The sequence below is a fragment of the Desmodus rotundus genome, chromosome 1 (assembly GCF_022682495.2).
Source record: "Desmodus rotundus isolate HL8 chromosome 1, HLdesRot8A.1, whole genome shotgun sequence".
Lineage (NCBI taxonomy): Eukaryota > Metazoa > Chordata > Mammalia > Chiroptera > Phyllostomidae > Desmodus > Desmodus rotundus.
Window position 1 is genome coordinate 91387953 of NC_071387.1, and position 23871 is coordinate 91411823.

Genomic DNA, 23871 nt, shown 5'->3' on the forward strand with positions numbered 1-23871 from the left:
AACATTGTTATGAGTATCCAATGTATAAATATCTATAAAAGCACCCAGGACAGTGTCTGGTACCTAGCAGGATCTGTTTATGTGAAGATGATGATAATGGCAATAAATAACAGTGACTACATATTGGACAGGCAGTGAGGACAGATATCTGTACAATAAGTCTGAAGAATGAGCAGGTTCTCTGCCTGCCACCTGGCAGGCCTTCCCAGCAGTTGTATGCTTTGTAAATGGTAGGAGACCCCTTTTTGTATGAATGGAGCTGTGCAGCTGTCCTTTGCCTTGGGCATGGGGAGAGCAGGAAGCACCCCCTGCAGCCAGCAGGCATGGGATTTGGCAGCCTACCTGGAATGATCCTGTCTCTGGACACAGTTTCAAAAGGTTTGTTGGCACCAAGCATGATGAATTAGTCCAGGCAACTGAATTGGTTTCTAAGTTCATCTGCCCATGGTCAGAGGCATGATTAAAGATCTGTCCACACCTGCTCACCAACCTGGCCGGGCACTTTTTTGGCTACCTCTGAGGCTCATGTAGGTTTGGAGAGTGCCCTCCTCCTGTGTGGCCTTGGAGGAGCTCTGGGCAGGCTCATGGAGCAGTAAAGCAGCCTCCATCTGTGAAAAAGGAACATGTTCAGCTCTGTCCTCTACCCTCTGCTAGTCCACGCCCAGTCTGAACTAGGAAATGTGCTGGATATTAGAACTCTGTCTTCTGCAGGTTTTAGTCCACTCCAGGAACTTGGGCACTCTCCCAGCGAACCCAACTACTGACCCAATTATTCAGTGCCAATGGGAATATACATATATAGGCATCCACCATGGGATGACCTCCAATGGCAGAATTTCTGGTTGGTACTTCTGGTTACCTGCAGGTATCCTTCTGGTTCTTGGTCTTGCCCCTGCTTGGGAACTCTCAATTCTGCTGTATTGGGCCATTTCAAGCATTATGTATGGCCATTATAGTTACCCATCACTTATGATGCTGACCACATACACAGCCTGAGAGAGCTTCTCAGAACAAGAAAGAGAGGAACTGTCTCTGAGAGCTGGGGCTAGGGTGAATCAAATGAGGTACTTACCCTGGCTACAAAATTTAAAGAGTTCTCATATGTGTCTGTGGATACCTGTGACTGGATGATCTAGGATGGCCCTACTCACATGACTGGCAGTGAGCATGTGGTTGGCCTGGGAGCCTTGCTTCTCCATGTGGCCTTTACCAGCCAGCTGGCTAGCTCTGGTTTGTTCACATAGCAGTTTCAGTGTTCCAAGAAGAGCAAGAAAGCATGTCCCAATGCATATGTGCTTTTTCAGCCTGTGTATCATGTTTGATGATGTCCCACGGAATAAAGTAGTCTCTTGGCCAAGCTCAGATGGTAGAGAACAGACTTCTCTCTTTATGGAAGGGGAAGAATCTCCAGTAAATCTGCTGCAGATCTTGTTGACTCAAAAGGCCACTGACAGCAGGATCTCTGGAGACCATAACACTGGACTTCATAAAGGACACACAGGTCTCGGTATCATTCAGAAGGCCATAGATGGCCTCATCAAGAGAGCACACCTCATTTATCTCCTGCCCCAGGTCCCTGGCTGACCTAGCCCCTTCCAGGTACAAATGGGAAAGTAGGCAATTTATTAGTCATGCTCAGAGACAATGGGGGGTTGAAGAGTATGGACTACTCTGGAGTCAGACTCAGGTCCAGGGCTGACTCTGCCAGTTGTTCACTAGGGGGCCTTGGGCATACCACTTTCCTCTCTCTGGCTCAGTTTCCTTATCTATAAATTGGACTATTAGTACCAACCACATAAGTTTGTTGTAATAATTTTCTAACTCTTAAAATGAGAAAGGGTTAACAACAACAACAAAAAAGAATCAACAGCAAAAGGATTAAAAACCCGTTGCATGAAAGTGCTTAGCACAGTGCCTGTCACATAGTAATCCCTTGATACAAGTAGTTAAGTGCATTTCAGTTGCTTCACATATCTCCCTAAAAATGAATGTACTGATAATTCTATACTTACCCTACCTAGAATGCTTGTACAAGGTAATCACTTACCTCAAACCTCAAATTCTATGGTGCAATGCTAAGATAAGAACCTGGACTTTGGGGACAGAGAATCTGCCGTCAGATTCCAGCATTGCCATTTACTGCTCCAGTGATCTTGGGAAAATAATTAGTTTTGTGACACTGAGTTTATATCTTGAAAGTAGGGGAGATAATACCTAAATCATACTTTTTTTGGTGAGTATTCCATGAGAGACTGACTGATTGAGCTACATCGAGAATAGTGGCTGGCACAAAGAAGTCACTCAATAAATGGTTATAAATTATTATCAATACCTGGAGGAGTCTCTACTAGCTTCCAGCAGGGCTAGGGGCTACCCTCTGACCTGTCGAGGAATAATAGCTAATAATAGTATTTATTGCCCTGACTGGGTTATGGGTTTGATTGACAATCAAGGCACATGCCCAGGTTGCAGGTTCAATCCCCAGTCAGGACATGTACAGCAGGCAACCAGTCGATGTTTCTCTCTCACAATGATGTTTTTTTCTTCTCTCTAAAAGTCAGTAAACATATTCTCAGGTCAGGATTAAAAAAATAAATGTATATATGAGCGTATATGCATATAAGAGGATATACATATGAGAATATATATATATATATATATATAAAGAGAGAGAGAGAGAGATAGAGAAATACTGGTGGTATGGGGTCTCTGTGCAAAATGGTACAAAAGGGTTCTTTAGCAAGGTGTCTAAAACACTTTCTTCAAAATTTTGTGGTCTTAGAAATAATTTCTTATCATTTACAATCAAAATACTGACTGAAATCCACTGTTAATGAATGGCCTGTGCCCTCCTGATTCTATCACCGAGTCAGGTCAGTTAGCAGTGATAGGCAGCCAAGCTGAATGTGCCCTTTGCATTTCTCAGTCAAGTTGTACTTAATAAGTACTTAAAAATGATAAATTATATGTTACATGTTGAAGGTTTAATAGAGGGAAAATAAAAGGAAATTTAGGAAGAATATGTTACATTTATAATTAAGAAGAATATGTAGATAAATGCTAATGTGTTTGAAAATCTGATAGAAATCGATGATTTCCTAGGAAATGTTAAATTGCCAATTTTGTCTAAAGAAGAAATTGAAAATCAGAATAGGGGAATAACCGAGAGAAATGAGAACATTGCCCAAGAAATATTTCTTCTCCTAAAGCCTCAGTTGAATAAGCTTCATGGGGAATTTTTTTTAAGCTTTAGAGGAATAAAGGATTTTTGTTTGCTTTAAATGGTATTGGATTATAGAGAAAAAGTAAAGCTTGACAATTTTTTAAATTGTAAGTGAGAGAAATCTAAGTCAGATTAGCAAAAGAAAAAGAGATTGGTCATGGAAAGGACGTGGGGGATTGAGTACGAGCTTCAGGGACAAAGGCCTCAGACACTGGAACTGAGGCTCTAACACTATCAAGGTGCTTTCTCACTGTATTGTATTAGCTGGCATATTGCCAGGTAGCAAGCCATCCCAACATTTACTAGCTTAAAGGAGCAATCATTTATTATTTCTCATGGTTCTGTGTGCTGCTTGGGTGATTCTTCTGACCTGGGCCTGTTTGGCTGATCTCTGCTGGGCTCCACCATGTGTCTTGGTCAGCTAGTGACTTGGCTGGTGCTAAGATCTGGTACCAATTCTAGTGGAGGAGGGAGGGTGTCCTCATGGCACCAAGCAATTCTCTGACAGCATTGGGTGTCCTGTAATTCAGTTCAGTTTTGACGCTGTCTATCTGCAGATAGCATCAGATCCCACAGGTTAAGGGTTCAGCCCCTCCACCCCATCAGATGCCTGTTGTAAGCCCAGATTGTTACCTGTGCTTTTGATTGGCCAGCTATAAACTAAAGATCCCAACTACCCCCTCCAACTCAGGATATCAATTCCAAGTCCAGGGTGTCACCTGAACTTCTGACGGACTGGCTGTAAATCAGAGGTTCCCATGACCTTATCCTTGGGTTTAATTAATTTGCTAGAGCAGCCCACAAACTCAGGAAACCCATTCACTCACAAGGTTACCAGTGTATTAGGAAAGAACATAACTTGGAACAGCCAGATAGGAGAGATGTCTAAGGCAAGGTCTATGGGAAGGGGCACAGAGCCCCATGTTCTCTCCAGGCACAATTGTCCCCACACTTCCATGTGTTCACCAACCCAGAAGTTCTCTAAACCCTTTCCTCTTGGGTTTTTATGGTGGTTTTTCATCACATGAGCACAATTTAAATTATTGGCTATTGGTGATTGAACTCAATCTTTAGGCTCTTTCACCTCTGCAGAAGGCAGGGCTGGGACTGAAACTTCCAACCCTGTAATTACATGGTTGGTTCCTCTGACAACCAGCCCCATCCAAGTGTACTTTCTAAAAGTCACCTCATTAACATAACCAAAGACACCTTTATCACTGTCCCCACAGGAGATCCCAAAGGTTTTAGGAGCTCTGTGCCAGAAATGGGATGAAGACCAAACATCTATTTCTTATTATTAACCATAGTATCACAGTCTCCTAGAATAGCCTCCCTATATGACTGACATTTGGCAGGCTGCTGGCACTTCAGTTCTCCTTATGGCCTCTTTTCCTCCAGTAGGCTAGCTGAAGCTCATCAATATACTGGCCTCAGGGTTCCAGGTACAGCAAGAGAGGGAAATCCCCAAAGTCCAGGTGTCTTTTAAGCCTTTATTTGTGTGTCACTGGTTATGGCCAAGACCAGACTCGGGGGTGGAGAAATAGACTCAACCCCTGAAAGGGAGGAGCTGCAAAGTCACATTGCAGAGGTAGGAACAGGAAAGGGAGGAATGTCTCATCTCCCACACTGGCCTTCATCTGCTGTGCCAGCTGTTCTGTTAGCCCTTCCAGAGCCACTCTGCTTTTTCCCTGAGAAACTGGCCTGTAAGGACTACATCAGTTGGGGTTGTCTGACTTCTGGTTGGGCTCCAGGTGAGAGGCTAATAGGAGATTAGAGGGTGAGAAGAGGGAGCCCAGGAAATATAGCATGGGGTTGTCTTGGCTCCACCCTCTGACTACAGGTCACTGTTCCTCTAAAGGGAGGCATCTCTACATAGTTCTCTCCCTTTGGATCCCACAAACTACTCTCTTCCTTTGACCCTTTGCTCTTCTACCCCTAGTTACTGGTTTCTCTATACCATACCCATACTTCTATAAATAGTCCTTCCATGAAAACTTTCTTAAATTCTCTTAATTCGAGTGGGCTTTCTCTTTCCTGCTGGGACTCTGATTTGTCTTTGCCTCATTTGCTTCTGCTGTAGACAGGACATGTCTGCAAATATGTCTATCAACATAGTTATTGTTGACCCCTTAGGGAAAGGTAAAAACACTAATAGTAGAAGTGGGCTTCTTACTCCCTTCTTACTCACTGGTTGGTTGGTCCTCTGATGTCAGGAAACTGAACCTTTATTGTTTGTCAGGCCAGGACCACATGGCATTCTTACCTCAGAGAACAGTGCATGTTAGAAGAATGGGAGTCTTCTGGCCAAGATGGAGGTGCAGGTAGGTACACGGTGCCTCCTCACAGAACCAAAAGAAGGACAACAACAAATATAAAAACAAAAAAACAACCAGAACTGCTAGAAAATCGAACTGTGTGGAAGTCCAACAACCAAGGAGTTAAAGAAGAAACATTCATCCAGACTGGTAGGAGGGGCGGAGATGGGCAGCCAGGCAGACAGGACTCACAGCAAGGTGGCAGCTAGCAGAGGGGGCGGCCCCACATTTACATGCAGATAAACTGGGAGGAACAACTGGGATGTGAGACAGACTGTGTTACCCAGGGTTCCAGTGTGGGGAAATAAAGCCTCAAACCCTCTGAAAAAACCTGTAAGGGTTGAAGCAGCAGGAGAAACTCCCCGCCTCACAGGAGAGTTTGTTGGAGAGACCCACAGGGTCCTAGAACATATACAAACCCACCTACCCAGAAATCAGCACCAGAAGGGTCCAGTTAGCTTGTGGGCAGCAAAGGAAGTGACTGAAAGCCAGCTGATAGCCGAGCAAGCAGCACTGTTCCCTCTCAGACCCCTCCCCCACAAACAGTGCCACAACACAGCGATATGGGATCCCCAACCCTAGCCAATACTTAAGGCTCCACCCCTTACTACTTAACAGGCAGGCAGAGACAAAAATGGCACAAATGAAAGAACACATCAAAGCTCCAGAAAAAATACAACTAAGCAATGAAGAGATAGCCAACCTATCACATGCACAGTTCAAAACACTGGTAATCAGGATGCTCACAGAAATGGTTGAGTATGGTCGCAAAATAGAGGAAAAGGTGAAGGCTATGAAAAGTAAAATAAAGGAAAATGTTCTGAGAACCAACAGTGATGGAACCCAAATCAACGGTTTGGAGCAGAAGGAAGAAATAAACATTCAACCAGAACAGAATGAAGAAACAAGAATTCACAAAAATGAGGAGAGGCTTAGGAACCTCCAGGACAACTTTAAACATTTCAACATCTGAATTATAGGGCTGCCAGAAAGAGAAGGGGAAGAGAAAGAAATTGAAAATTTATTTGAACAAGTAATGAACAAGAACCTCCCCAATGTGGCAAAGGAAATAGACTTCCAGGAAGTCCAGGAAGTTCAGAGAGTCCCAAAGAAGTTGGACCCAAAGAGGATCACATCAAGGCACATCATAATTACATTATCTAAGATTAAAGATAAGGAGAGAATCTTAAAAGCAGCAAGAGAAAAGGAGATAGTTACCTACAAAGGAGTTCCCATTAGACTATCAGCTGATTTCTCAAAAGAAACCTTACAGGCAAGAAGGGTCTGGAAAGAAGTATTCCAAGTCATGAAAGGCAAGGACCTCCATCCAAGATTATGCTACCTAGCAAAGCTATCATTTAGAATGGAAGGGCAGATAAAGTGCTTCCCAGAGAAGTTCAAGTTAAAGGAGTTCATCATCACCAAGCCCTTATTATATGAAAAGTTAAAGGGACTTAACTAAGAAAAAGAAGATCAAAAATACGGACAGTGAAATGACAGCAAACTCACAACTAGCAACAGCTGAGCGTAAAATAACAAAAACAAAAAGAAACTAAGCAAACAACTGGAATGGGAACAGTATCACAGAAATGGAGATCAAATGGAGGGTTATCAGTGGGGGAGGGAGAGGAGGGTAAAGGGGGAAAAGACCCAAGGAATAAGAAGCATAAATGGTAGGAACAAAATAGACAGGGGGAAGTTAAGAATAGTACAGGAAATGGAGAAGCCAAAGAACTTATACGTATGACCCATGGACATGAACTAAAGGTGGGCAGGAGGACGTGTGCAGGGCACAGGGGAATGAAGGGGGGAAAATGGAACATCTGTAATAGCATAACCAATAAAATATATTTTAAAAAAAGAAGGATGGGAAACTTTGATGAGCTGATCAAATCAATAGCTACCACGGTTTTTTATACACTAACTCGACCACAGAAATTAGCATAACCTAATAAAGTTGACATAAAAAAGTAAACTATAGTAAACTATGCATGTAGTTCAGTGATTTTCATCTTTTTCCACCTCATGGCACACATAAATGAATTACTAAAATTCTGCAGCACACCAGAAACAATACTATATTTTTTGCTGCTGTGACAAAAATATAGGTATAATTTTGATTCATTCACACCAGATGATTATTGTGTTGGCTGTTGTCACTTTTTTTTTGTTATTAAAATTTTTTTAACAGTCTAAGGGAAAAGAAGTCAGTGCCCCTTATCTAAATAGTCAGATATTGAATGTTTTAAAAATTCTTGCAGCACACCAGTTGAAAATTGCTGATCTAGATGAAGAATTACTGAATAAAATATTTAATACTATTTAATTATTGTCACAATTTGGTTTAAATAGACTTTATTTTTTAAGGTGAAGGAAACAACTCAAAGATAAAAGTAACAAATAAAATTTAGATTAATGCAACAAAATATAGGAATGAAGATAAAAATAAGCCAGCTAGGAACTATGAAATCTGGAAAGTATAAATTAAGATGGTAGAAGTGATAGGTGAGTATCTGTCGCCTAACCAATGTAAATGAGTTGAAATTCTCTACCAAGAGAGGCAAAGAGTACCAGATTGGATAAACAACATATAGTTCTAGGCAAAATTTAAGAGAAACTTAGAACATAGGTTAAAAATAAAAGGGACAAAGATATACCACCAAACACAAATCAATATAAAACATGGTCTTAGTAATAATATGAAAAGAAATGGGATTCAAACCAAAAGTATACAAAGGAGGAAGGGGAAGAAAAATGCACTCTAAAATATTACTAGTGAGTGTGCAAATTAGTATAATTTTTTTGAAGACGAAATTACCAATATGTGTCAAAAGCCTTAATGACCTTTTTGACCAAAGAATTACTAAACCTAATCCTTTTTTGATCTAAGAATTACAATTTAGGAATATTTGCTGAGGAATTATTTAGCTAAAGTGGTATTCATTGCATCAGTATTCACACTAGTAAAAATTTGGAAACAGCCTGGATGCTGCAAATCAGGGCTTATGTAAGTAAAATGTATCCATCTGATGGGATGCTGTGCAGTGATTAAAATGTCACAATGTCTGGGGTGGTGGAAATGTCTAGATCTTGACTGAGATGGTGTCTATACAGGTGCACACATTTTTCAAAACTCATGAAACTGCTCTACCACACTGATGGTTCTTCTGCTAATTAGTATTGCTTGGTTGCATGCACCAGAAACCACCTTTGCTTAAGTTAAGTTAGGAAGGAATTAATTGGAAAGGGTATGATAAACTCCAGAGAACTGGAGGATAAACTAAATCACCACACCAGCTGTATCTGATTTGGGTTCTTATGTTGCTTTGGTCCGAAATTCAAATTCCAGAAGGAGAGAGATGACTTGGTTGACCTCGGGTCCTAACCAATCCTTGGTTGGGTTTTTATGGTGTTTCCTCGTAGACTAAACACTGGTGGGGGGGATTTTTGAAGGGGAATTGGGGCACTCCTATCAAAAAGGAAGCAGAGACGTTGAACAGATCAAAGCAGCACATGCCCACTGCAATTTCTAAATGCTACTTTTCAGAATGTGGACAGGTTGAATGCTTAAGGATTATTTGGGTGGTCTGCTAAAAACAGACCTCACCTGAAGAGATACAGACTGGGGCCTGGGAATCTGTATTTTGAAGTCCTTCAGATAATTCTGATGAGTAGCTGAATTTGGAAACCGGCATAAGGTAAAACTGTACAGTGGCTCTTATACCAGAATGGTTGGGTTTGAATTCCAGGTTTGCCACTAACTAGCTGAATAATCTTGGGCTAGTTACCTACTCTTTCCACCTCAGTTTCCTCATCTGACAAAATAGGATAAAATAGCACCCTCCTCAGTGGGGTCAGGTGAGGATTAAATGAATTAATCCACTGTGAAGGCTTTGCGCTTTGCTTGGCACATAGTATGTGCTGACTCATATTATTACCACCAGTGGTCCTTTCAAATCTTAGAGTGTGAGTTTCCAAAATCCAGCCTTATCTTTGGCACAGCTTGCATCCATCTTGCTTGCCACAGAATGGAAAAAGAGAGTCAACCCCCTATGGGCTGGTTGGGGGAAAAGTCTAATAAAATGATGGTAATCTGATAAAATGTGATTCTTTGTGAAGTGAATTCCATGTGACTGCTCCCATCTACCATGTGCCGAGAACGGCTTGTGCACTGCAGACCAGCACTCACAGGCCAGCATGGGTTGCTTTTCTCCAGCCCTTTGTTCCTCACTGTCCCAAAGATACAGAGCTTCACACTGTGGTGGAAGAAGCAAATCCATGATGGGCAGCATCTGGAGGACAGAAATCAATAGTTTCTACGGAGCAGAAAGAAGAGAGCTGCTGGGACTTGAAAGAGGTGGAGATATCCTGTCTTATGAATTATTTTGGCTTCTCCTCATGGGTGGGAGCAGCTTCAGAGCCTGAAAAGTGCAATTTCCCATAAGACCTTAGCCTGTGGTTCCTGCAGATGTGGAAGAATAGAGACTCAAAAGACCCTGGAGAGGCAGTCTGGAAGGATGTGAAAGGCGCTGGTCCTGGAGTCACAAGCCCTTACTCTGTCTTCCTTCTGTCTTTGACTTTTCATTCCCTCTACCTCTACTGGTTTGGGATTCTAGGATTATCAAGTTGTTTTTTAAAACAATAACATCTAAGAACCAGCATTTATAGATATAATTCTGTTTTAAGCACTTTACATGTAATAATTATATTCTTCATTATACTCTATGAGGTAAGTACCATTGTTACCACCCCCAATTTATAAATAAGGAAACTGTGGTACTCAGAGACTAAGGGACTTGCCCAAGACCACATGACCAGTGAGTGACAGAGCCAGGATTCGGCCTAAGCAGCCTGGCCCTCTGGTGTAAGTTCTTATTCCGCACCCTGAGCTGCCTCATAACCTCAGCCCTGTCCACCTGCACAAACCTAACTGTAGTACACAACCATTTCCCTGAGAACTGGCTCTCCAGACACACATCCCCCAGAAGCCCCACTGGGTCAATGTGTGTAGACATCTGCCCCAAGCTTGAACGATAGGACTCCATCTTCTAGGAATTTAGAATTTGGATTTAAAGGTTCTGGTTCTGGTCACATAGCATTTGAAACGCATTTTTTGTACATGAAAAGTGCCCATCTTGATGAATTCTCATACGGCGAACATTTCTCTGTAACCAGAACCCAGAAGCCCTTCTGTGCTCCCTTCTAGTTCCTATACCTCTAGCCCCGTCCTTCGAGATCAGCAATAGTTTCCCTGCTTTTGCTTTTCTCCCCCATTGAACTATTTATTTTTACTTTATTTTGGAAAGAACATGTAACTTGAGATCTACCCCCTTAACACATTTTTAAGTGCACAGTACAGTGTGGTTGACTCTAGGCACAACGTTGTACAGCAGAGCTCCAGGATTTAATTCATCTTGCTTAATGGAAACTTTATGCCCATTGAGTAGTAACTCCCCTTTTCTGTATCCCCCCAACTCCTGGCACCCACAATTCCACTCTTTGATTCCATGAGTTTGACTATTCTAGGTACCTCATATAAGTGGAATCACATAGTCTTTCTGTGACTGGCTTATTTTATGTAGTGCAATGCCCTCCAAGTTCATTTATGTTGGCCCATATTGCAGAATTTCCTTCTTTTTAAAACTTGAATGATATTCTGTTGTACATATACACCCCATTTTCTTTATCCACTTATGTGTCAGTGGACTTTTGGGTTGTTCCCACACCTTGGGTATTGTGAGCAATGCTGCTGTTGTGAACACTAAAATCTTGTTGAGATCCTGATTTCAACTCTTTTGGATAAATACCCAGAAGTGAGATTGCTGGATTATATGGTAGTTCCATTTTTTACTTTTTGAGGAACTTCCAAATGGGCTAGGGTCTTGAATAGACATTTCTCCAAAGAAGACATGCAAATCGCCAACAGGCATATGAAAAAATGCTCAATGTCACTAATTATCAGGGAATGTGAATTAAATCCCCAGTGAGATATCACCTCACACTTAATCAGGATGACTAGTCAAAAGACAAACCCAAAGGAGAAGTGTTGGCATGCTTGTGGAGGAATTGGAACCCTTGCACACTTTTGGTGGGAAGCAGAATGGTGCAGCCACTATGGAAAACAGTGTGCCTGCTTTTGAATTCTATGCAAATTTAATTATATTGTTGACCCTCCCTTGGCTTGGCTGCTTTCCCTCATATTGTTTGTGGCCACATGACTTTGATGCACAGCATTCTATTTTTCTGGCTGTCCAACTCCAAAGCCAGGCAGGTTAAAGAAATTAGTCAAGTGTGTGCTAACAGGGAGTGTCCATCTAGTGCGTGTGCCCCTGTCTAAAACAGGGAGCCACCTACTCAGCTCCATTTTTTTATTCCTGCTATTTAAAGGACCAAGGCCCAGCCCTGGATGGGTGGCTCAGTTGTTTGGAACATCATCCCATGCACCAAAAATGTTGAAGGCTTGATCTCTGCTGGGGTCTCCAGTGGGAGGCAACTGATAGATGTTTCTCTTTTTCTCTCTCTCTCCCTCCTTCCCTCCCCACCTCTCTTTCTCTCTCTCTAAAATCAATAAATATATTCTTGGGTGAGGGTTTAAAAATAAAATAAAATAAAATAAAGGACCAAGGCCCAGATTTTCCAATTTTTCATGACAAGTCTGAATCTTCTAATTTTAGATGTTGACAAATACCTTGAGAATTACAACTATGGTGTATTTGAAGCACATTTATGGGCTAGATTCATTCTCTGCACCACCAGTTTTCAACCGCTGCAGTAGCAGGTTGGAACTGTCCGCAGAAGGACTCCGTACCCCTCATGAAGGGAGAAGGGAAAGTGTAGATTTAGTCTAATCTACCTTCTTTGGGGAGTAGGGAGGGAGCAACAGCCCAAAATGGGGAGGTGTAAAAACATGAAGAGGTCCCCTTTCCAAGGCAGTGTGGAGGAGCTTGACCCTGGCTGGGCCCTCACCCATTTTTCTAACCTTGGGCTCAGCCCTGGTTAGGAAATGTAGACTGCAGCGCCCCCTGCTGGATTTAGCGCCGTCCATGTCTGTGGGATCTGCAGATGAGTTGGCTTCTCCTGAAATCTTTGAGAGGAGGGCATCTACCATTCTGCATATTTATTAAAGCGCCTGCTGCTGACATGGACTGCAGAGGCACCTGTGAAGATTCACCTTGGCTTCCAGCATTTGGTCAGTCATCCACATCACTCAGACGTTGCCACTTTAATTCTTTTAAATTGGGAGAATCAGCCTGGGTTGCCCTTCCCTCAATCCAAGCCTCACCTTTTCTATACATTGAAAAATATTTGAAGCATTTCTAGCATTCACTTGGCACCTGTCCTAGTTTTGGGGCTGAGATAGATACTCCTATTTTTACACAAATAGGCACTTTTTCAGTGGTTTTTGAGGGTGAAGGCAGAGTGAAATGTGCAGACTCAGACCAGTGGTCTTGCACGTTGATTAAGAGCATGACACCTGGGTTCAGATCTCAGCTGTGCTACTTACTAGTTGTGTGACTTTGGATAAGTCACTTAACTTCTCTGTGTCCCTGTTTCTTCATTTTCAAGATGAAGGTGATAATATACTGCTTCGTAGGGATGCTGGGAGTATTAAATGTGTTAATGTATGCAAAGAGCTTCCACAGTGCCTGGCATATTATGTAAGCATTTGCTTGACCTGGAATCGTGGACCTGTTTCTGCCTTCAATCTTGACCTTCAGGTCTTGATTCTGTTTCTTAATTCTGCATCATCACCCTTCCTCATGCAACTTTCTGTCTTTGATCCTCTTCACCCTGTAACTGTGGATCTGCAAAGTCCCACTGAGCAATGGAGAATTCTTGGGGCCTCTTCCTCTATGCTCCCAGATGTTCCCTACTTGCATATCTCTCTATTGCCAAATCCTATTGTACCTCCAACATAATGATAGCTAACACTTTTGTGGCTACCGTAAGTCAGTTGCTGTTCTAAGTGACGTATATACACTAACTCATGGCATCCTCACCCTATGAGAACAATGGTCTCTTATGCCCGTTTTATAGAGGAGAAAGCATAAGCAGAGAAGTTATCCAACTTGCTAAGTCACATGACTAATAAGCTGAGTCTGGATTTGAACTTGACCTGGCTCGAGAGTTTGCTCTTAACCACCAGGATATGCTGCTATCCACTTTTTCATCCTCATGGAGTGAACCTTGGTCTAGACCCTGGACCAGTAGTCTCCTGTCCTGATTCCCTGACTCCTCTCTGCCTCACCATCCTGGCATTTCCACACTACTGTGGAGTCATCTTTCTGAAAACCAGATGTGAGTATGTCATTGTTCTTGCTGAAAACATGTCAGTGGTTTCCCATTGCTCTTGGGACAAAGTCAATGCTTGCTGGAGTGCAGTGCTGCCTCTGGCTAGCTCAGCTCCAGCGGAAAGGGAAGGGGGTAAGGAAAAGGGTCTTTAACCATAGCTCAGACTGAGCAGACTGCCAACAAAACCCACAAGTAGTAAAGCACTGAGGAAGCAAGTGGTTTGCAAGAGTGCGCCCTCTATTGGAGGGATGAAAAAACCTTATCCTTACAGGCCTGGCACTGTGGTTCCTTGTGAACTTAGACGTCATCAGAAGTCCACTGAACTTCTGATTAGCAAACTTCCCTTCCAGATCTGGTGCGAGAAATTGCTCAGGACTTCAAGATAGATCTGCACGTCCAGGGCACAGCTATTGGTGCTTTGCAGGAGGCAAGTGAATCCTGTCTGGTTGGCCTTTTTGAAGACACCAACCTGTGTGCTGCCCATGCCAAACATGTAACAGTAATGACAGAAGACATACAGCTAGCATGCTGCATATGTGTATATCATGCTTAAGAATCCACTATGATGGGAAACATTTCATTCTTTTTTAAAAAAAATCTTCATCCAAGGATATGTTTATTGATTTTTTGATAGAAAGAGAGGGAGGGAAGGAGGGAGAGAGGGTGAAAGGGAGGAAGGGAGGAAAGGAGAGGGGGAGAGAGACAGACAGACAGACAGACAGACACGACGTGAGAGAAACATTGATCTGTAGCCTCCCGTATGCACCCCAACTAGGGATCGAGCCTGCAACCCAGGTCTGTGCCCTGACCAGGAATTGAACCAGCAGCATTTTGGTGCACAGGATGAAGCTCCAACCAACTGAGCCACCCGGCAAGGGCCCCATATTTCACTCTTTAAAAAAGAAAAAGTATTTATCTTCCTATTATTGGTAGTTCTGAATGTGAGATATTTTTTCTCATGGGTTCGAAAGGTACCTAAGTACATGATTGCAAGTGGAAAATAGGGGCAGAAACCAGGTATTGGCAGGGTTTCCATTTCCATCTGTGTGTGAATTGTTTCACTATGAATACAGGATGTAAAGCATCGATGCAAGTCACAATGTCTCAGGGAGCACATTTCAGCAGCTCAACTTTAGGACAATATAAATAAACCTGTTAAATTTTTGTAGACAGTGCCAACATTTGGATTTTTTTTAAAGTAAATTTCTCGTTGATGGCAACTAATCGGGGTTGGTAGCATTTGTACCACAAAGCGGATTCCACCCCTTAGTGTACTTTTCTAGCTGAGTTGTCCTACGTGCAAGTCCATGTTTCTAATGTTGTCTGTCTTCTGCACAGTTCTTGTGAGTTTCCTACTAAAACACACTAAATTATATATTAAAGAAATGCTCCTTGGCATGGCTTATGAGCAGGATCATCATATGTGCCCCTTTGCCAAGCTTGCCCATGAGCAGACCTGGCTGTTCCATGGCACCGGAGCCCCAGAGCACTCATGCCTGCGTCATTTTCAAGAGTCCCCTTGGGAAGGTAGATTATATGGTTGCCCCACTCGTAAGGCCCCTGTGGGCCCATTCCTCCTTCCAGCCTCTTGGACCACTCCCTTCCCCACCCTCTGAACGCTCCTCTTTCACTCTCCTGTGCCCCAGCAGCCCTCCCACCACTAGGCATTTGCATGTGCTGCCCTACTCTGGGCAACTCCTCTCTCCTGCATCCCCTTGAGTTCAGTGAATCTTGGTCCTGGTTGCATATCTGAATCATTTATGAAAATTATAAGCAAATACTGGTCTTGAGCCCAAGGCAGACAAATCAAAGTCTCTGGCTGATCCCAGCCTCACTGTTGATTTCAATGTACACCCCGGATTAACAGCCCTGTTGACCCCCCTCACCCTCTGGGCTTCAGCTCAGCATCTTCTTCCTGGGGAAGCCGTCTCTGACCTCCCTGACCAGGTCAGTCCCGCTATTTTGCACTCCTAGAGCACCACATACCTCTTTGTGCTGTCACACATCACAGGGGTGTGACATGGTGACAAAGAGTCCAGATTCTGGATCCAAATCACTGTGTGACCTTGGGCAACTTATTTAACTTGTCTGTGCCCCAGTTTTATTCTGTGAAATCAGGATAATAATAAGCCTTATTCAATGAGGGTCAAATCAGTTAATTAAATGTAAACTTCTTAGAGTAGTGCCTGGCCTGAAATAGCTGTTACTGTAATAACAATCACCACTATTATTACCCGCCATCGGCATTATTAGATCCCTAAAGGTGGGTCTGTGTCTGCTGTTTGACCCCTTCACACCCACAGTGTGGACGGCGTGTGGCACAGGGTAACTCTTCAGCTACTCTGTCGAGCACGGTGGTGTCCCCGTGATGTCCTTTACCCTGGGAATGCTGGGTCAGTGTGCCAGACCTCATCCTCCTCAGTCAGGCTTCTTGTCTGCGTGGGTCTTGTGTCTAGTGTTTAGGATCATTAGGGTCAGAACCTGTATGGGCTGGTGGTGTCCAGAGTCCCAGGTGCTGATGGTGACCCTGCAGCTTCCTGGTTCTTTCTGCTCTTCTGAAATGGAGATTTGGGTGCTGGTTGCTGGCTGCATCCAGAAACCAAGCTGGCTGTGCACGTTGAGTAACCCTGGGCCCTGGTCCTGTGTTTGGGCAATCCCCACTCAGCAGGGAGAGAGAGGCTCAGACCTTGTCCCTTGTCCCGTAGCTGACTGATGGTGCTGTGGGGAAAGGCAGGGTGGCTGGGGGAGGGGACGGGGCTTGTTTTGTGGGTGATGGAAGGGTTCACTTGTAACTCAGGGGTGTGACCGGTTGCAGTGCTACTGCTCCTTGCACCCCCTGCTGTGCACTCTGAGCAGCACACCCACCTTGTGGCCTCCACAGGAAGAGGCAGGGCTGCGCTGGGAACAGCCTGGGCTGCCCAGGTTGTCGGAACTTGAAAGGCCCCTGGGGAATGCCCAGCTTAACCCCTTTGTTTTCTGAAGGGGGAACTGAGACCAGAGCATGGGAGTGACTTGCCCAAGATCACAGATGTAGACTTTCTTTTCAGTTAGCATTTATCAGGTGCAGACTACATGCCAGTTGTTGCGCTAGTAAGCACAACATAATAGTCATGATTTCATTATGAATTGATTGGTTCAAGATTGATTTCATTAATCTTTGCAAATCGAGAAAGCAGAAACATTTATTTATTATACTCAGCAAATACTTGTATAGTGTTTTACTTAGTGCCAGGCAGAGTGCTAAGCCTTTTAAAAATCTTAACTCATTAAATTCTCATAATCCTATGAGGACTTAGTGCTATTATTGTTTTTACTTTAAAGATGAGGAAACTGAAGCACAGAGAGGTTAGGTAACCTGCCCTAAGTCCCACAGCTAGGAAATGGTTGAGTTGGGATTCAATCCCAGGCAGCCTGGCCTTGCAGTGCAGGCTACTCTTCTGTAGTGTCTTGTCACATGACAGTTCTTGTCTCCATTTTAAAGGTGAGAAAATCAAGGCTCATTTGGCCTAAATAACTTGCTCAAGGCTGCATGACTGGGAAGCAACAGAGCTAGGATTGAATTTGAATGCTCTAGCTTTAGAGTCTGACTCATGATCCCTCTACTGAATTCCTTCCCATGGGGGCTGGGGTCTCATGGCTGAGGGGTCTGAGCATGGGGACTGGAGGCAAAGCCAGGAGCCAGATATTTGGAGCGGGGGTGGTGTCAGGTAGACCCACCTGGGTTGAAGCAGGACCCCATGCAGCTGTATTGCACAGAGCCCCAGCCAGGTGGCTTCACCCCCAGTTACCCCCTCTCAGGTCGTAGCTCAAAGCACTTCCACAGGGGGGGCTCCTAGACCTCTCTGTCCAGCTGAATCCTTCGCTATAAACTGCTAAGCCCCTTGAGCTTCCCCTTTCCAATGCTTGAAAGCATATATTTATTTTTTGCTGTCTCCTTCCAGCTGGGTGGGAGCCCAGGAAGGGCAGACTGTGTATCTGATTTCACTCATCCAGCACCTGACACATAGAAGGTGCTTGACAAATATTTGGTGAATAAATGGATAAACAAATGAATGACTCATCGCTTTAGTGCAGGAAATTGGCACAGGAAATCCAGACTGAAGTTCAAGAAGCAGGAACACATACAGGGTTTACTGGGAAAAGTTACTACTCTGTGGACCTAGGATGCCCTGATCAGCAATAATTCGTAATTAATAACAATAGCTGAGTGTCTGCTATGTATTGAGTGCCAGCTCTATGGAAGGCAACTGTTTTAAAGGTTTTAAGTAATTCAGTCACTGTAACAATCCCAGGGAGTCAATATTATTGTTATCACTAGTTAACAGAAGAGGAAACTGAAATATGGAGAGTTTAGGTATGTGGCTAAGGGTTAGAGCTCGGAAGTGCTGGAGCTGGCCTTTGAATCCAGATAACCTGACCTGGAGCCTCACCTTTTAAATACCCAATTGACCACCTCTTCATGGTGCACTGAATCCTATACTAGGTTGAGGGTCACCTGAGCAGTCCAGGTCTCATCTGCTGGAAAGGATGTGGCTTCTCGTACCTGATGACCCAGGTACCAAATTGGGGCTGAATCTGCAGGTCCGATGCCTGGTGCCTCGGTGCCACTTAGAGGTGGGCTGGCTTGTACGTGCAGCCTTCCAGAAGAAAACTCCTGTTTGCTGTGAGAGTGAGGACCCCCCTCTACCTGTGGCTGGGTCTTCATCCCCTGGGGTGCTCAGTAAATGGACGCGACTGCTGTTGACTCCAGTCTCCCTGGGCTATGCGCTAGTGTGGGAGTTACGAACTCAGGTGCCTGCAGGGGCCAGGCAGTGTCCAGCAGGCTGGTTGGGGACCACGGAGACTGGTAGAATATAAGCCTCACCCAAAGGGTGTGGTCAGGACTCAGCTCCAGCCAAGGGCTGCCTTCAGGAGAGCTTGTTCCGTGTTGCCAGTTCGAGCTCTTCACCAGATTTCTGTATAATCCAAGGGACACAACATCCCAATAAAATTTTGGCTCCCCACTGCTGTGAGTCCTACCCAGGGGTCTGGAAATATATCTCTGCAAGAAATTTGCATGTATGCCAGGGAGAATGGTGTAATGGGTTAAGAATGTCTGACGTAGCTAATGAATTGCGAGCGCTGGTTCAAATAACATATCCTGGAAAGTAAAGACTAGCTTAACATTAATGGCAACTAAGAAGAGTTTAGGAGAAAAAAACTTTTCTAGAAGGATATAAAGGAAGGCTCCAGATGCGATGTCTCTCTGTCTCTGCTTCTCTCTGTCTCTATCTTCTCTCTCTCTTTCTCTCTGTCTCTCTCTGTCTCTATCTCTATCTCATCTCTATCTCTCTGCTATCTGGGCTGCCAGCCCTGATTCTGAAGGTACCCCTGCTCTCTCCCCATCCCAACCCCCATCCTTGCCATCCCCTCATGTCCCCATCCCCTATTAGCTCAGCTCCAGCACCCAGCCCAGCATACTTCCTTGTTCTGAATTCTGATTGGCCTAGTTCTCCCTTTATAAGCTGCACATTACTGTGGTTGGTGTGTCTCAGTGGATAGAGCACTGGCCTGTGAGCCAAAAGGTCACCAGTTTGATTCCCAGGCAGGGCACTTGCCTGGGCTGTGGCCAGGTTCTTGGTTGGGGGTGTGTGAGAGGCAACCGATCGATGTTTCTCTCACACAGTGATGTTTCTCTCCCTTTTGCTCTTCCCCCCTCTCTAAAAATAAAAAAAAAAACAATGAAAAATAAATTGCATGTCACTGACCATCACTGACCAGACCTTGGTCCATTCAGCAGGAGCAGGATGCATGAGGTCAGATGCTATGCTGCCCACTGAGCTGGTGCTGCAGGTGGGGATTTTTCTAGAAGGGACAATAAGTAAGGTTGGCAGAAGTTGACATTTCTAATATATTCTGGAAGAATATGTGGGTGAGAATAACCATGGAACTTTTGAAAGCAGACTAATGCTGGCAGAGGGGTGGGTATAAAATATTTCTAGATGATATCATAAACCTATGATATCTTAAAAGAGTATGGTACTGAGGCAGAAATAAAGAGATCAGCGAAGCGTAAGAGGAAATGTAAAACTGAGCAAAGGACACATGAGAAATTAGAGTATGATAAAAGAGGCATTTCCAATCAGCAGGGAGAAGAACATTCTATATAGGTGGGGTTTTTTTTTGTTACAGCCAGCTACGCACTAGAAAAAAAATTAAAGGTATTTGCTAAGAGCTCCTTCTAAAATGAATTGCAAGGGAAACAATGATTTCTGTGTAAAAGTGAAATATAAGAGAATGAAGAAGATGCTGGGGAGGACTTTCTAAATATAGCAGCAGAAACAGACCTAAAGGAAAAGGGAGAATATAGGAAATCTGTTACCAATCATTTAGAAAGAAACGAACTTGAAATTAGATGTGGAGAAAGGCTGTGGACAGAACATTCATGATGTTAAATGTTTATTCCACTAGTGACTGCTGGGCAGTGTCCATGCAGGGGTTTGTGAACTCTCTCAGCATCTTAGGAATTAGGGACTGTTATTATCATCACCCCATTTTCAGATGAAGAAACTAAAATTTTAAAAGTGTTCAATGACCAGCCCCAGAGTCGAAAAGCTAAAGACTGCCAGAGCTGGGCGTTAAGTTTGGACATGACTACCATTTAACCCCTGACAAGGACACCAACTCCAGTGGAGATCTTAACTCAGGAAATCACATTTAAGAGTCTACTGAAGTTTACCTGCCAGACACTTGTCTTTCAAATTGAACAATTAGTTATTTGCCAAGTGGTGGGGGCTAGAAGAAGGCACGGTGAATCAGATGCTGGAGCAAATGGTCCCCAGGCTCACATGTTTACACAGCAATATCAGTTCTGTTCACTCCCCAGGAACAAAATGAGAGATCTTCGTCAAATCACAGTGTAATCACAGTTTCTTAACATATGTATTTCATGCTCAGAGCATCGCAGTCCACATGGTCCCAATTAAGGCTTTCCTGCTTCCTTGTGTCTTGGGAGTTTTTGGCATCTTGTTTGGACCTTGGGGCGTGGCGTGCTGTTGTGTTTCCCAGCATGGTGGTGCCTGCTGGGGGTTTTCACGGAACCCAGAAACACAGTAAAAGATGTTACTTGACATCGGATCTATACAAAAGCATGTCCTACTCCCTGCCCATTTGTTCCCTCCTGCCTCCACAGACATTAGGCACTTTTATTAGGTCCTCTTGCACTATACTCTTTCACCGTTTCTTCATGAAGCTATGAGTAACTTGAATATACTTTGTATCCCTTCTTACTTTCTCACAAAACTGGTAACATGTGACCTGTACTCTTCTGCATCTTAGGTTTCTCTTTCCTTTTTCAGTTTCACTTAAAAATATACCCTTGAGATCGTTCCATATTAGTGCAGAATGCTTTCCTCTTCTTTGTATCTGAGTAGTGTCCCATTGTGTAGCTGGACTACAGTCTGTTTTAAGCAGCCCCTCCCTATCACACTCGGCTTGTTTGAAACCTTTTGCTCTTATAACCACCACTTCAAGGAACAACTGTGTACATGTATTATTTCCTTGGTAGGAGGGTTGACCTCCAGCACACATTCCCAGAAGTGGGATGACTGCGCCCAAAGGGAAAAACCATTTGTAATTTTGATAGGTGGTGCCGAGTTGTTCGCATAGGGCTGGCCTGCCCACCAGGAACGTGCATGTCTGTCTCCACAGTTTCTTAACAGAGACTGTTGGGAGGAACATTTTAAATGTTCATTTTAAGAGTTGTCTATTTTATTTAAAGGCATAGTAGGAAAAACCCCATAATTTGCACGTTGATCCCCGAGTTCACACTGTTACAGAGTTTTGTTTTAAAATAGGTTTATTGAAGTAAAAGCGGCATGTTCAGTTAGAGCACGTGCCCAGCCAATCATATTGTACTGATAGGTAGTGCATAGACATGCACAATTATGATGGCGCATGACTGAAGCCTGGGGAGTATCACCATGATTATTTTTTCTCTTTGGAATAATAAAATCAATAGCTTGTTCTTCCTGCATGCAGAGCACTGTGTTGGGAGCTTTTACATCACAACAAATCTATGAGGTGGGTACTGTTTTTAATCTCCATTTTATGGACAAGGAACCAGAGACTCAGAGTAGTTAAGCCACTTGCCTGAGGTCACACAGCTCGTGTGTGTGTGTGTGTGTGTGTGTGTGTGTGTATAACCTTCCCTCTGTTCTGAGATCATTTCCAACTGAAGTCTGCATTTTCAATTTGCCTGTCTACCTCCTGGAAAATGGACCTTCAGGGGCTTTTGCGGCCTATGAACAACTAGGAGGACACAGCCTGGGTTCACAAGCTGCTTTTAGTTCCTCCGACTGATGTTGTGGGTTCATGACCTTCTGACCTTCATGTCAGTGCTTTCTTGACCTTCTGCTTCAACTCAGCTTCCTTGTTCCTGCAGCTTTGTCTCAGCACAGCCAGATTTCAGCCCACCTGTGAGCAAAGCCACACAGCCCATTCAGACTGACAAAGGCTATTCTAGGTTTTGACTTAGAGGTTTAAAGATTTTTTGTTTGTCTGTTTCTTATCTGTGCTTCTTCCCTTTTGAGCTGCTGGTGCCTATAGTCAGGCATTGAGCTGAAGGTGCTCAGCTGGGATCTGCCTGTCTGTTGATCCTGGGGGTTGGGTGCTGACAGTGAAGACTCTGGTTTGGGGGTAGGTATAGGGGACCCCAAATGGCCTGTCTCTGGCTGGTGCCGCATTTGTGTGAGATGAAAGTTGTCATCATCTATAACCCCCTGTCAGGTAGGGGACCCTCTGGGGAGCCTTAGGAGCAGGGAGGTAGCCAGGTGACACTCAGGTATTCCCACTCAGCTGCCCCTCTCTCTGGAGCCAGACAAACTTGTATTCCAATTTTGTTTCTCCTATTTTCTTGCTTTGTGACCTGGGACAAATTACTTTTCTAAGCCTCAGTTGGTCATCTGGAAAACCAGAATAATAATAACTACCCCCTCATTGGCTGTCAAGTGGTTTGAAAGACATGCTAAGGAACATCCAGCACAGTGCTTTGCAGATAGTCTGTGCTCAGTTCATGGTGACAGTAGAAATCACAATAGTTGATGATCATTTTGTGGTTATTTATCAGTCTCTTGGATCAGGATCAGAAGTGGAAGGAAAGTTGGAAATATAAGCTTATGTAGTACAAAGCTTGTGGGGGGGCGTGGAGAGCTGAGCCACATGAACTAGTAGGGACAGGAATCACATCAGGATCTATGGAAACCTGATTCCTGGGGGTGGGAGAGATGACCAGGGACTGGAGATCATGTGGTGATGTGATAGGGATACAATTGTTTCACCCTATGTCTGAAAGCACTTGGCCCTGAGGATATGTGCTCACATGTGGTTGGATCCAAGCCCCATGGACTGTAGGGACTGAGGAAGGGGTATCTGGCAGAAGTCGCAAACCCAAACTCCCACAGGGACCAGGTGCAAAGGGAAAGAGTGGAGCTGGTGTGGTGTGAGAAAATAGGGAATGGTGGGGACTGTGGAGAACTGGATAACATATCCCTTATCTGAAGAGGACAACCATTGCTCAACTCATAGTAATGTGGGTACAGTGTTGCCACAACTTGTGATTTTCCAAAAGGAGCCAGAAATTTACATTTTAGCAGACATTTCATGATTTTTAAATATTTTCAAATCAACTCATTCAAATTTACAAGCTTGGTTTGTGAGCAAGGACTCCAGATTGTGAGCTCTGAGCATGAAGAAAGACCCAGGCCAGGGATGGAGACAGGCTGCACAGGGCTCCACCAATGTGGCTTGGGGTGGGGAGAGGACTGGCTGTGAAACAAGGTAAAGGGAGGGATTGAGGCAGAGGCAGGCACTGTGCCTTTGGGAGTAAAATAAGACTGGAGGGAGAGTTCTGACTTAGAGGTTACAAGAGGGAACCCAAAAAACCCCAGAATTTATTTATAAAAATGTATTTATTCTTACATATTTAAACTTCAGTCACCTTCAAAGTACTCCCCATGTGATGCAGTACACCTGTAGAGATTTTTTCCCTACTCCTCAGAAACA

At 43.9% G+C, this 23871-nt stretch overlaps 1 protein-coding gene across 4 annotated transcripts in view; it reads left to right on the forward strand.

Annotated features, from left to right (window-relative positions):
* Positions 1-23871, forward strand: part of PRKCB (protein kinase C beta) — a 348138-nt gene that overhangs the window by 161949 nt on the left and 162318 nt on the right. For 2 of the 4 annotated variants that reach the window (XM_045195451.2, XM_053926150.1), the window contains exon 4: positions 21850-21891. The exons of the other annotated variants lie outside the window; for them this stretch is intronic. In XM_045195451.2, coding sequence (XP_045051386.2) covers positions 21850-21891 — 42 coding nt within the window. The remainder of the gene's footprint in view (positions 1-21849; positions 21892-23871) is intronic. 4 annotated transcript variants of the gene reach the window in all.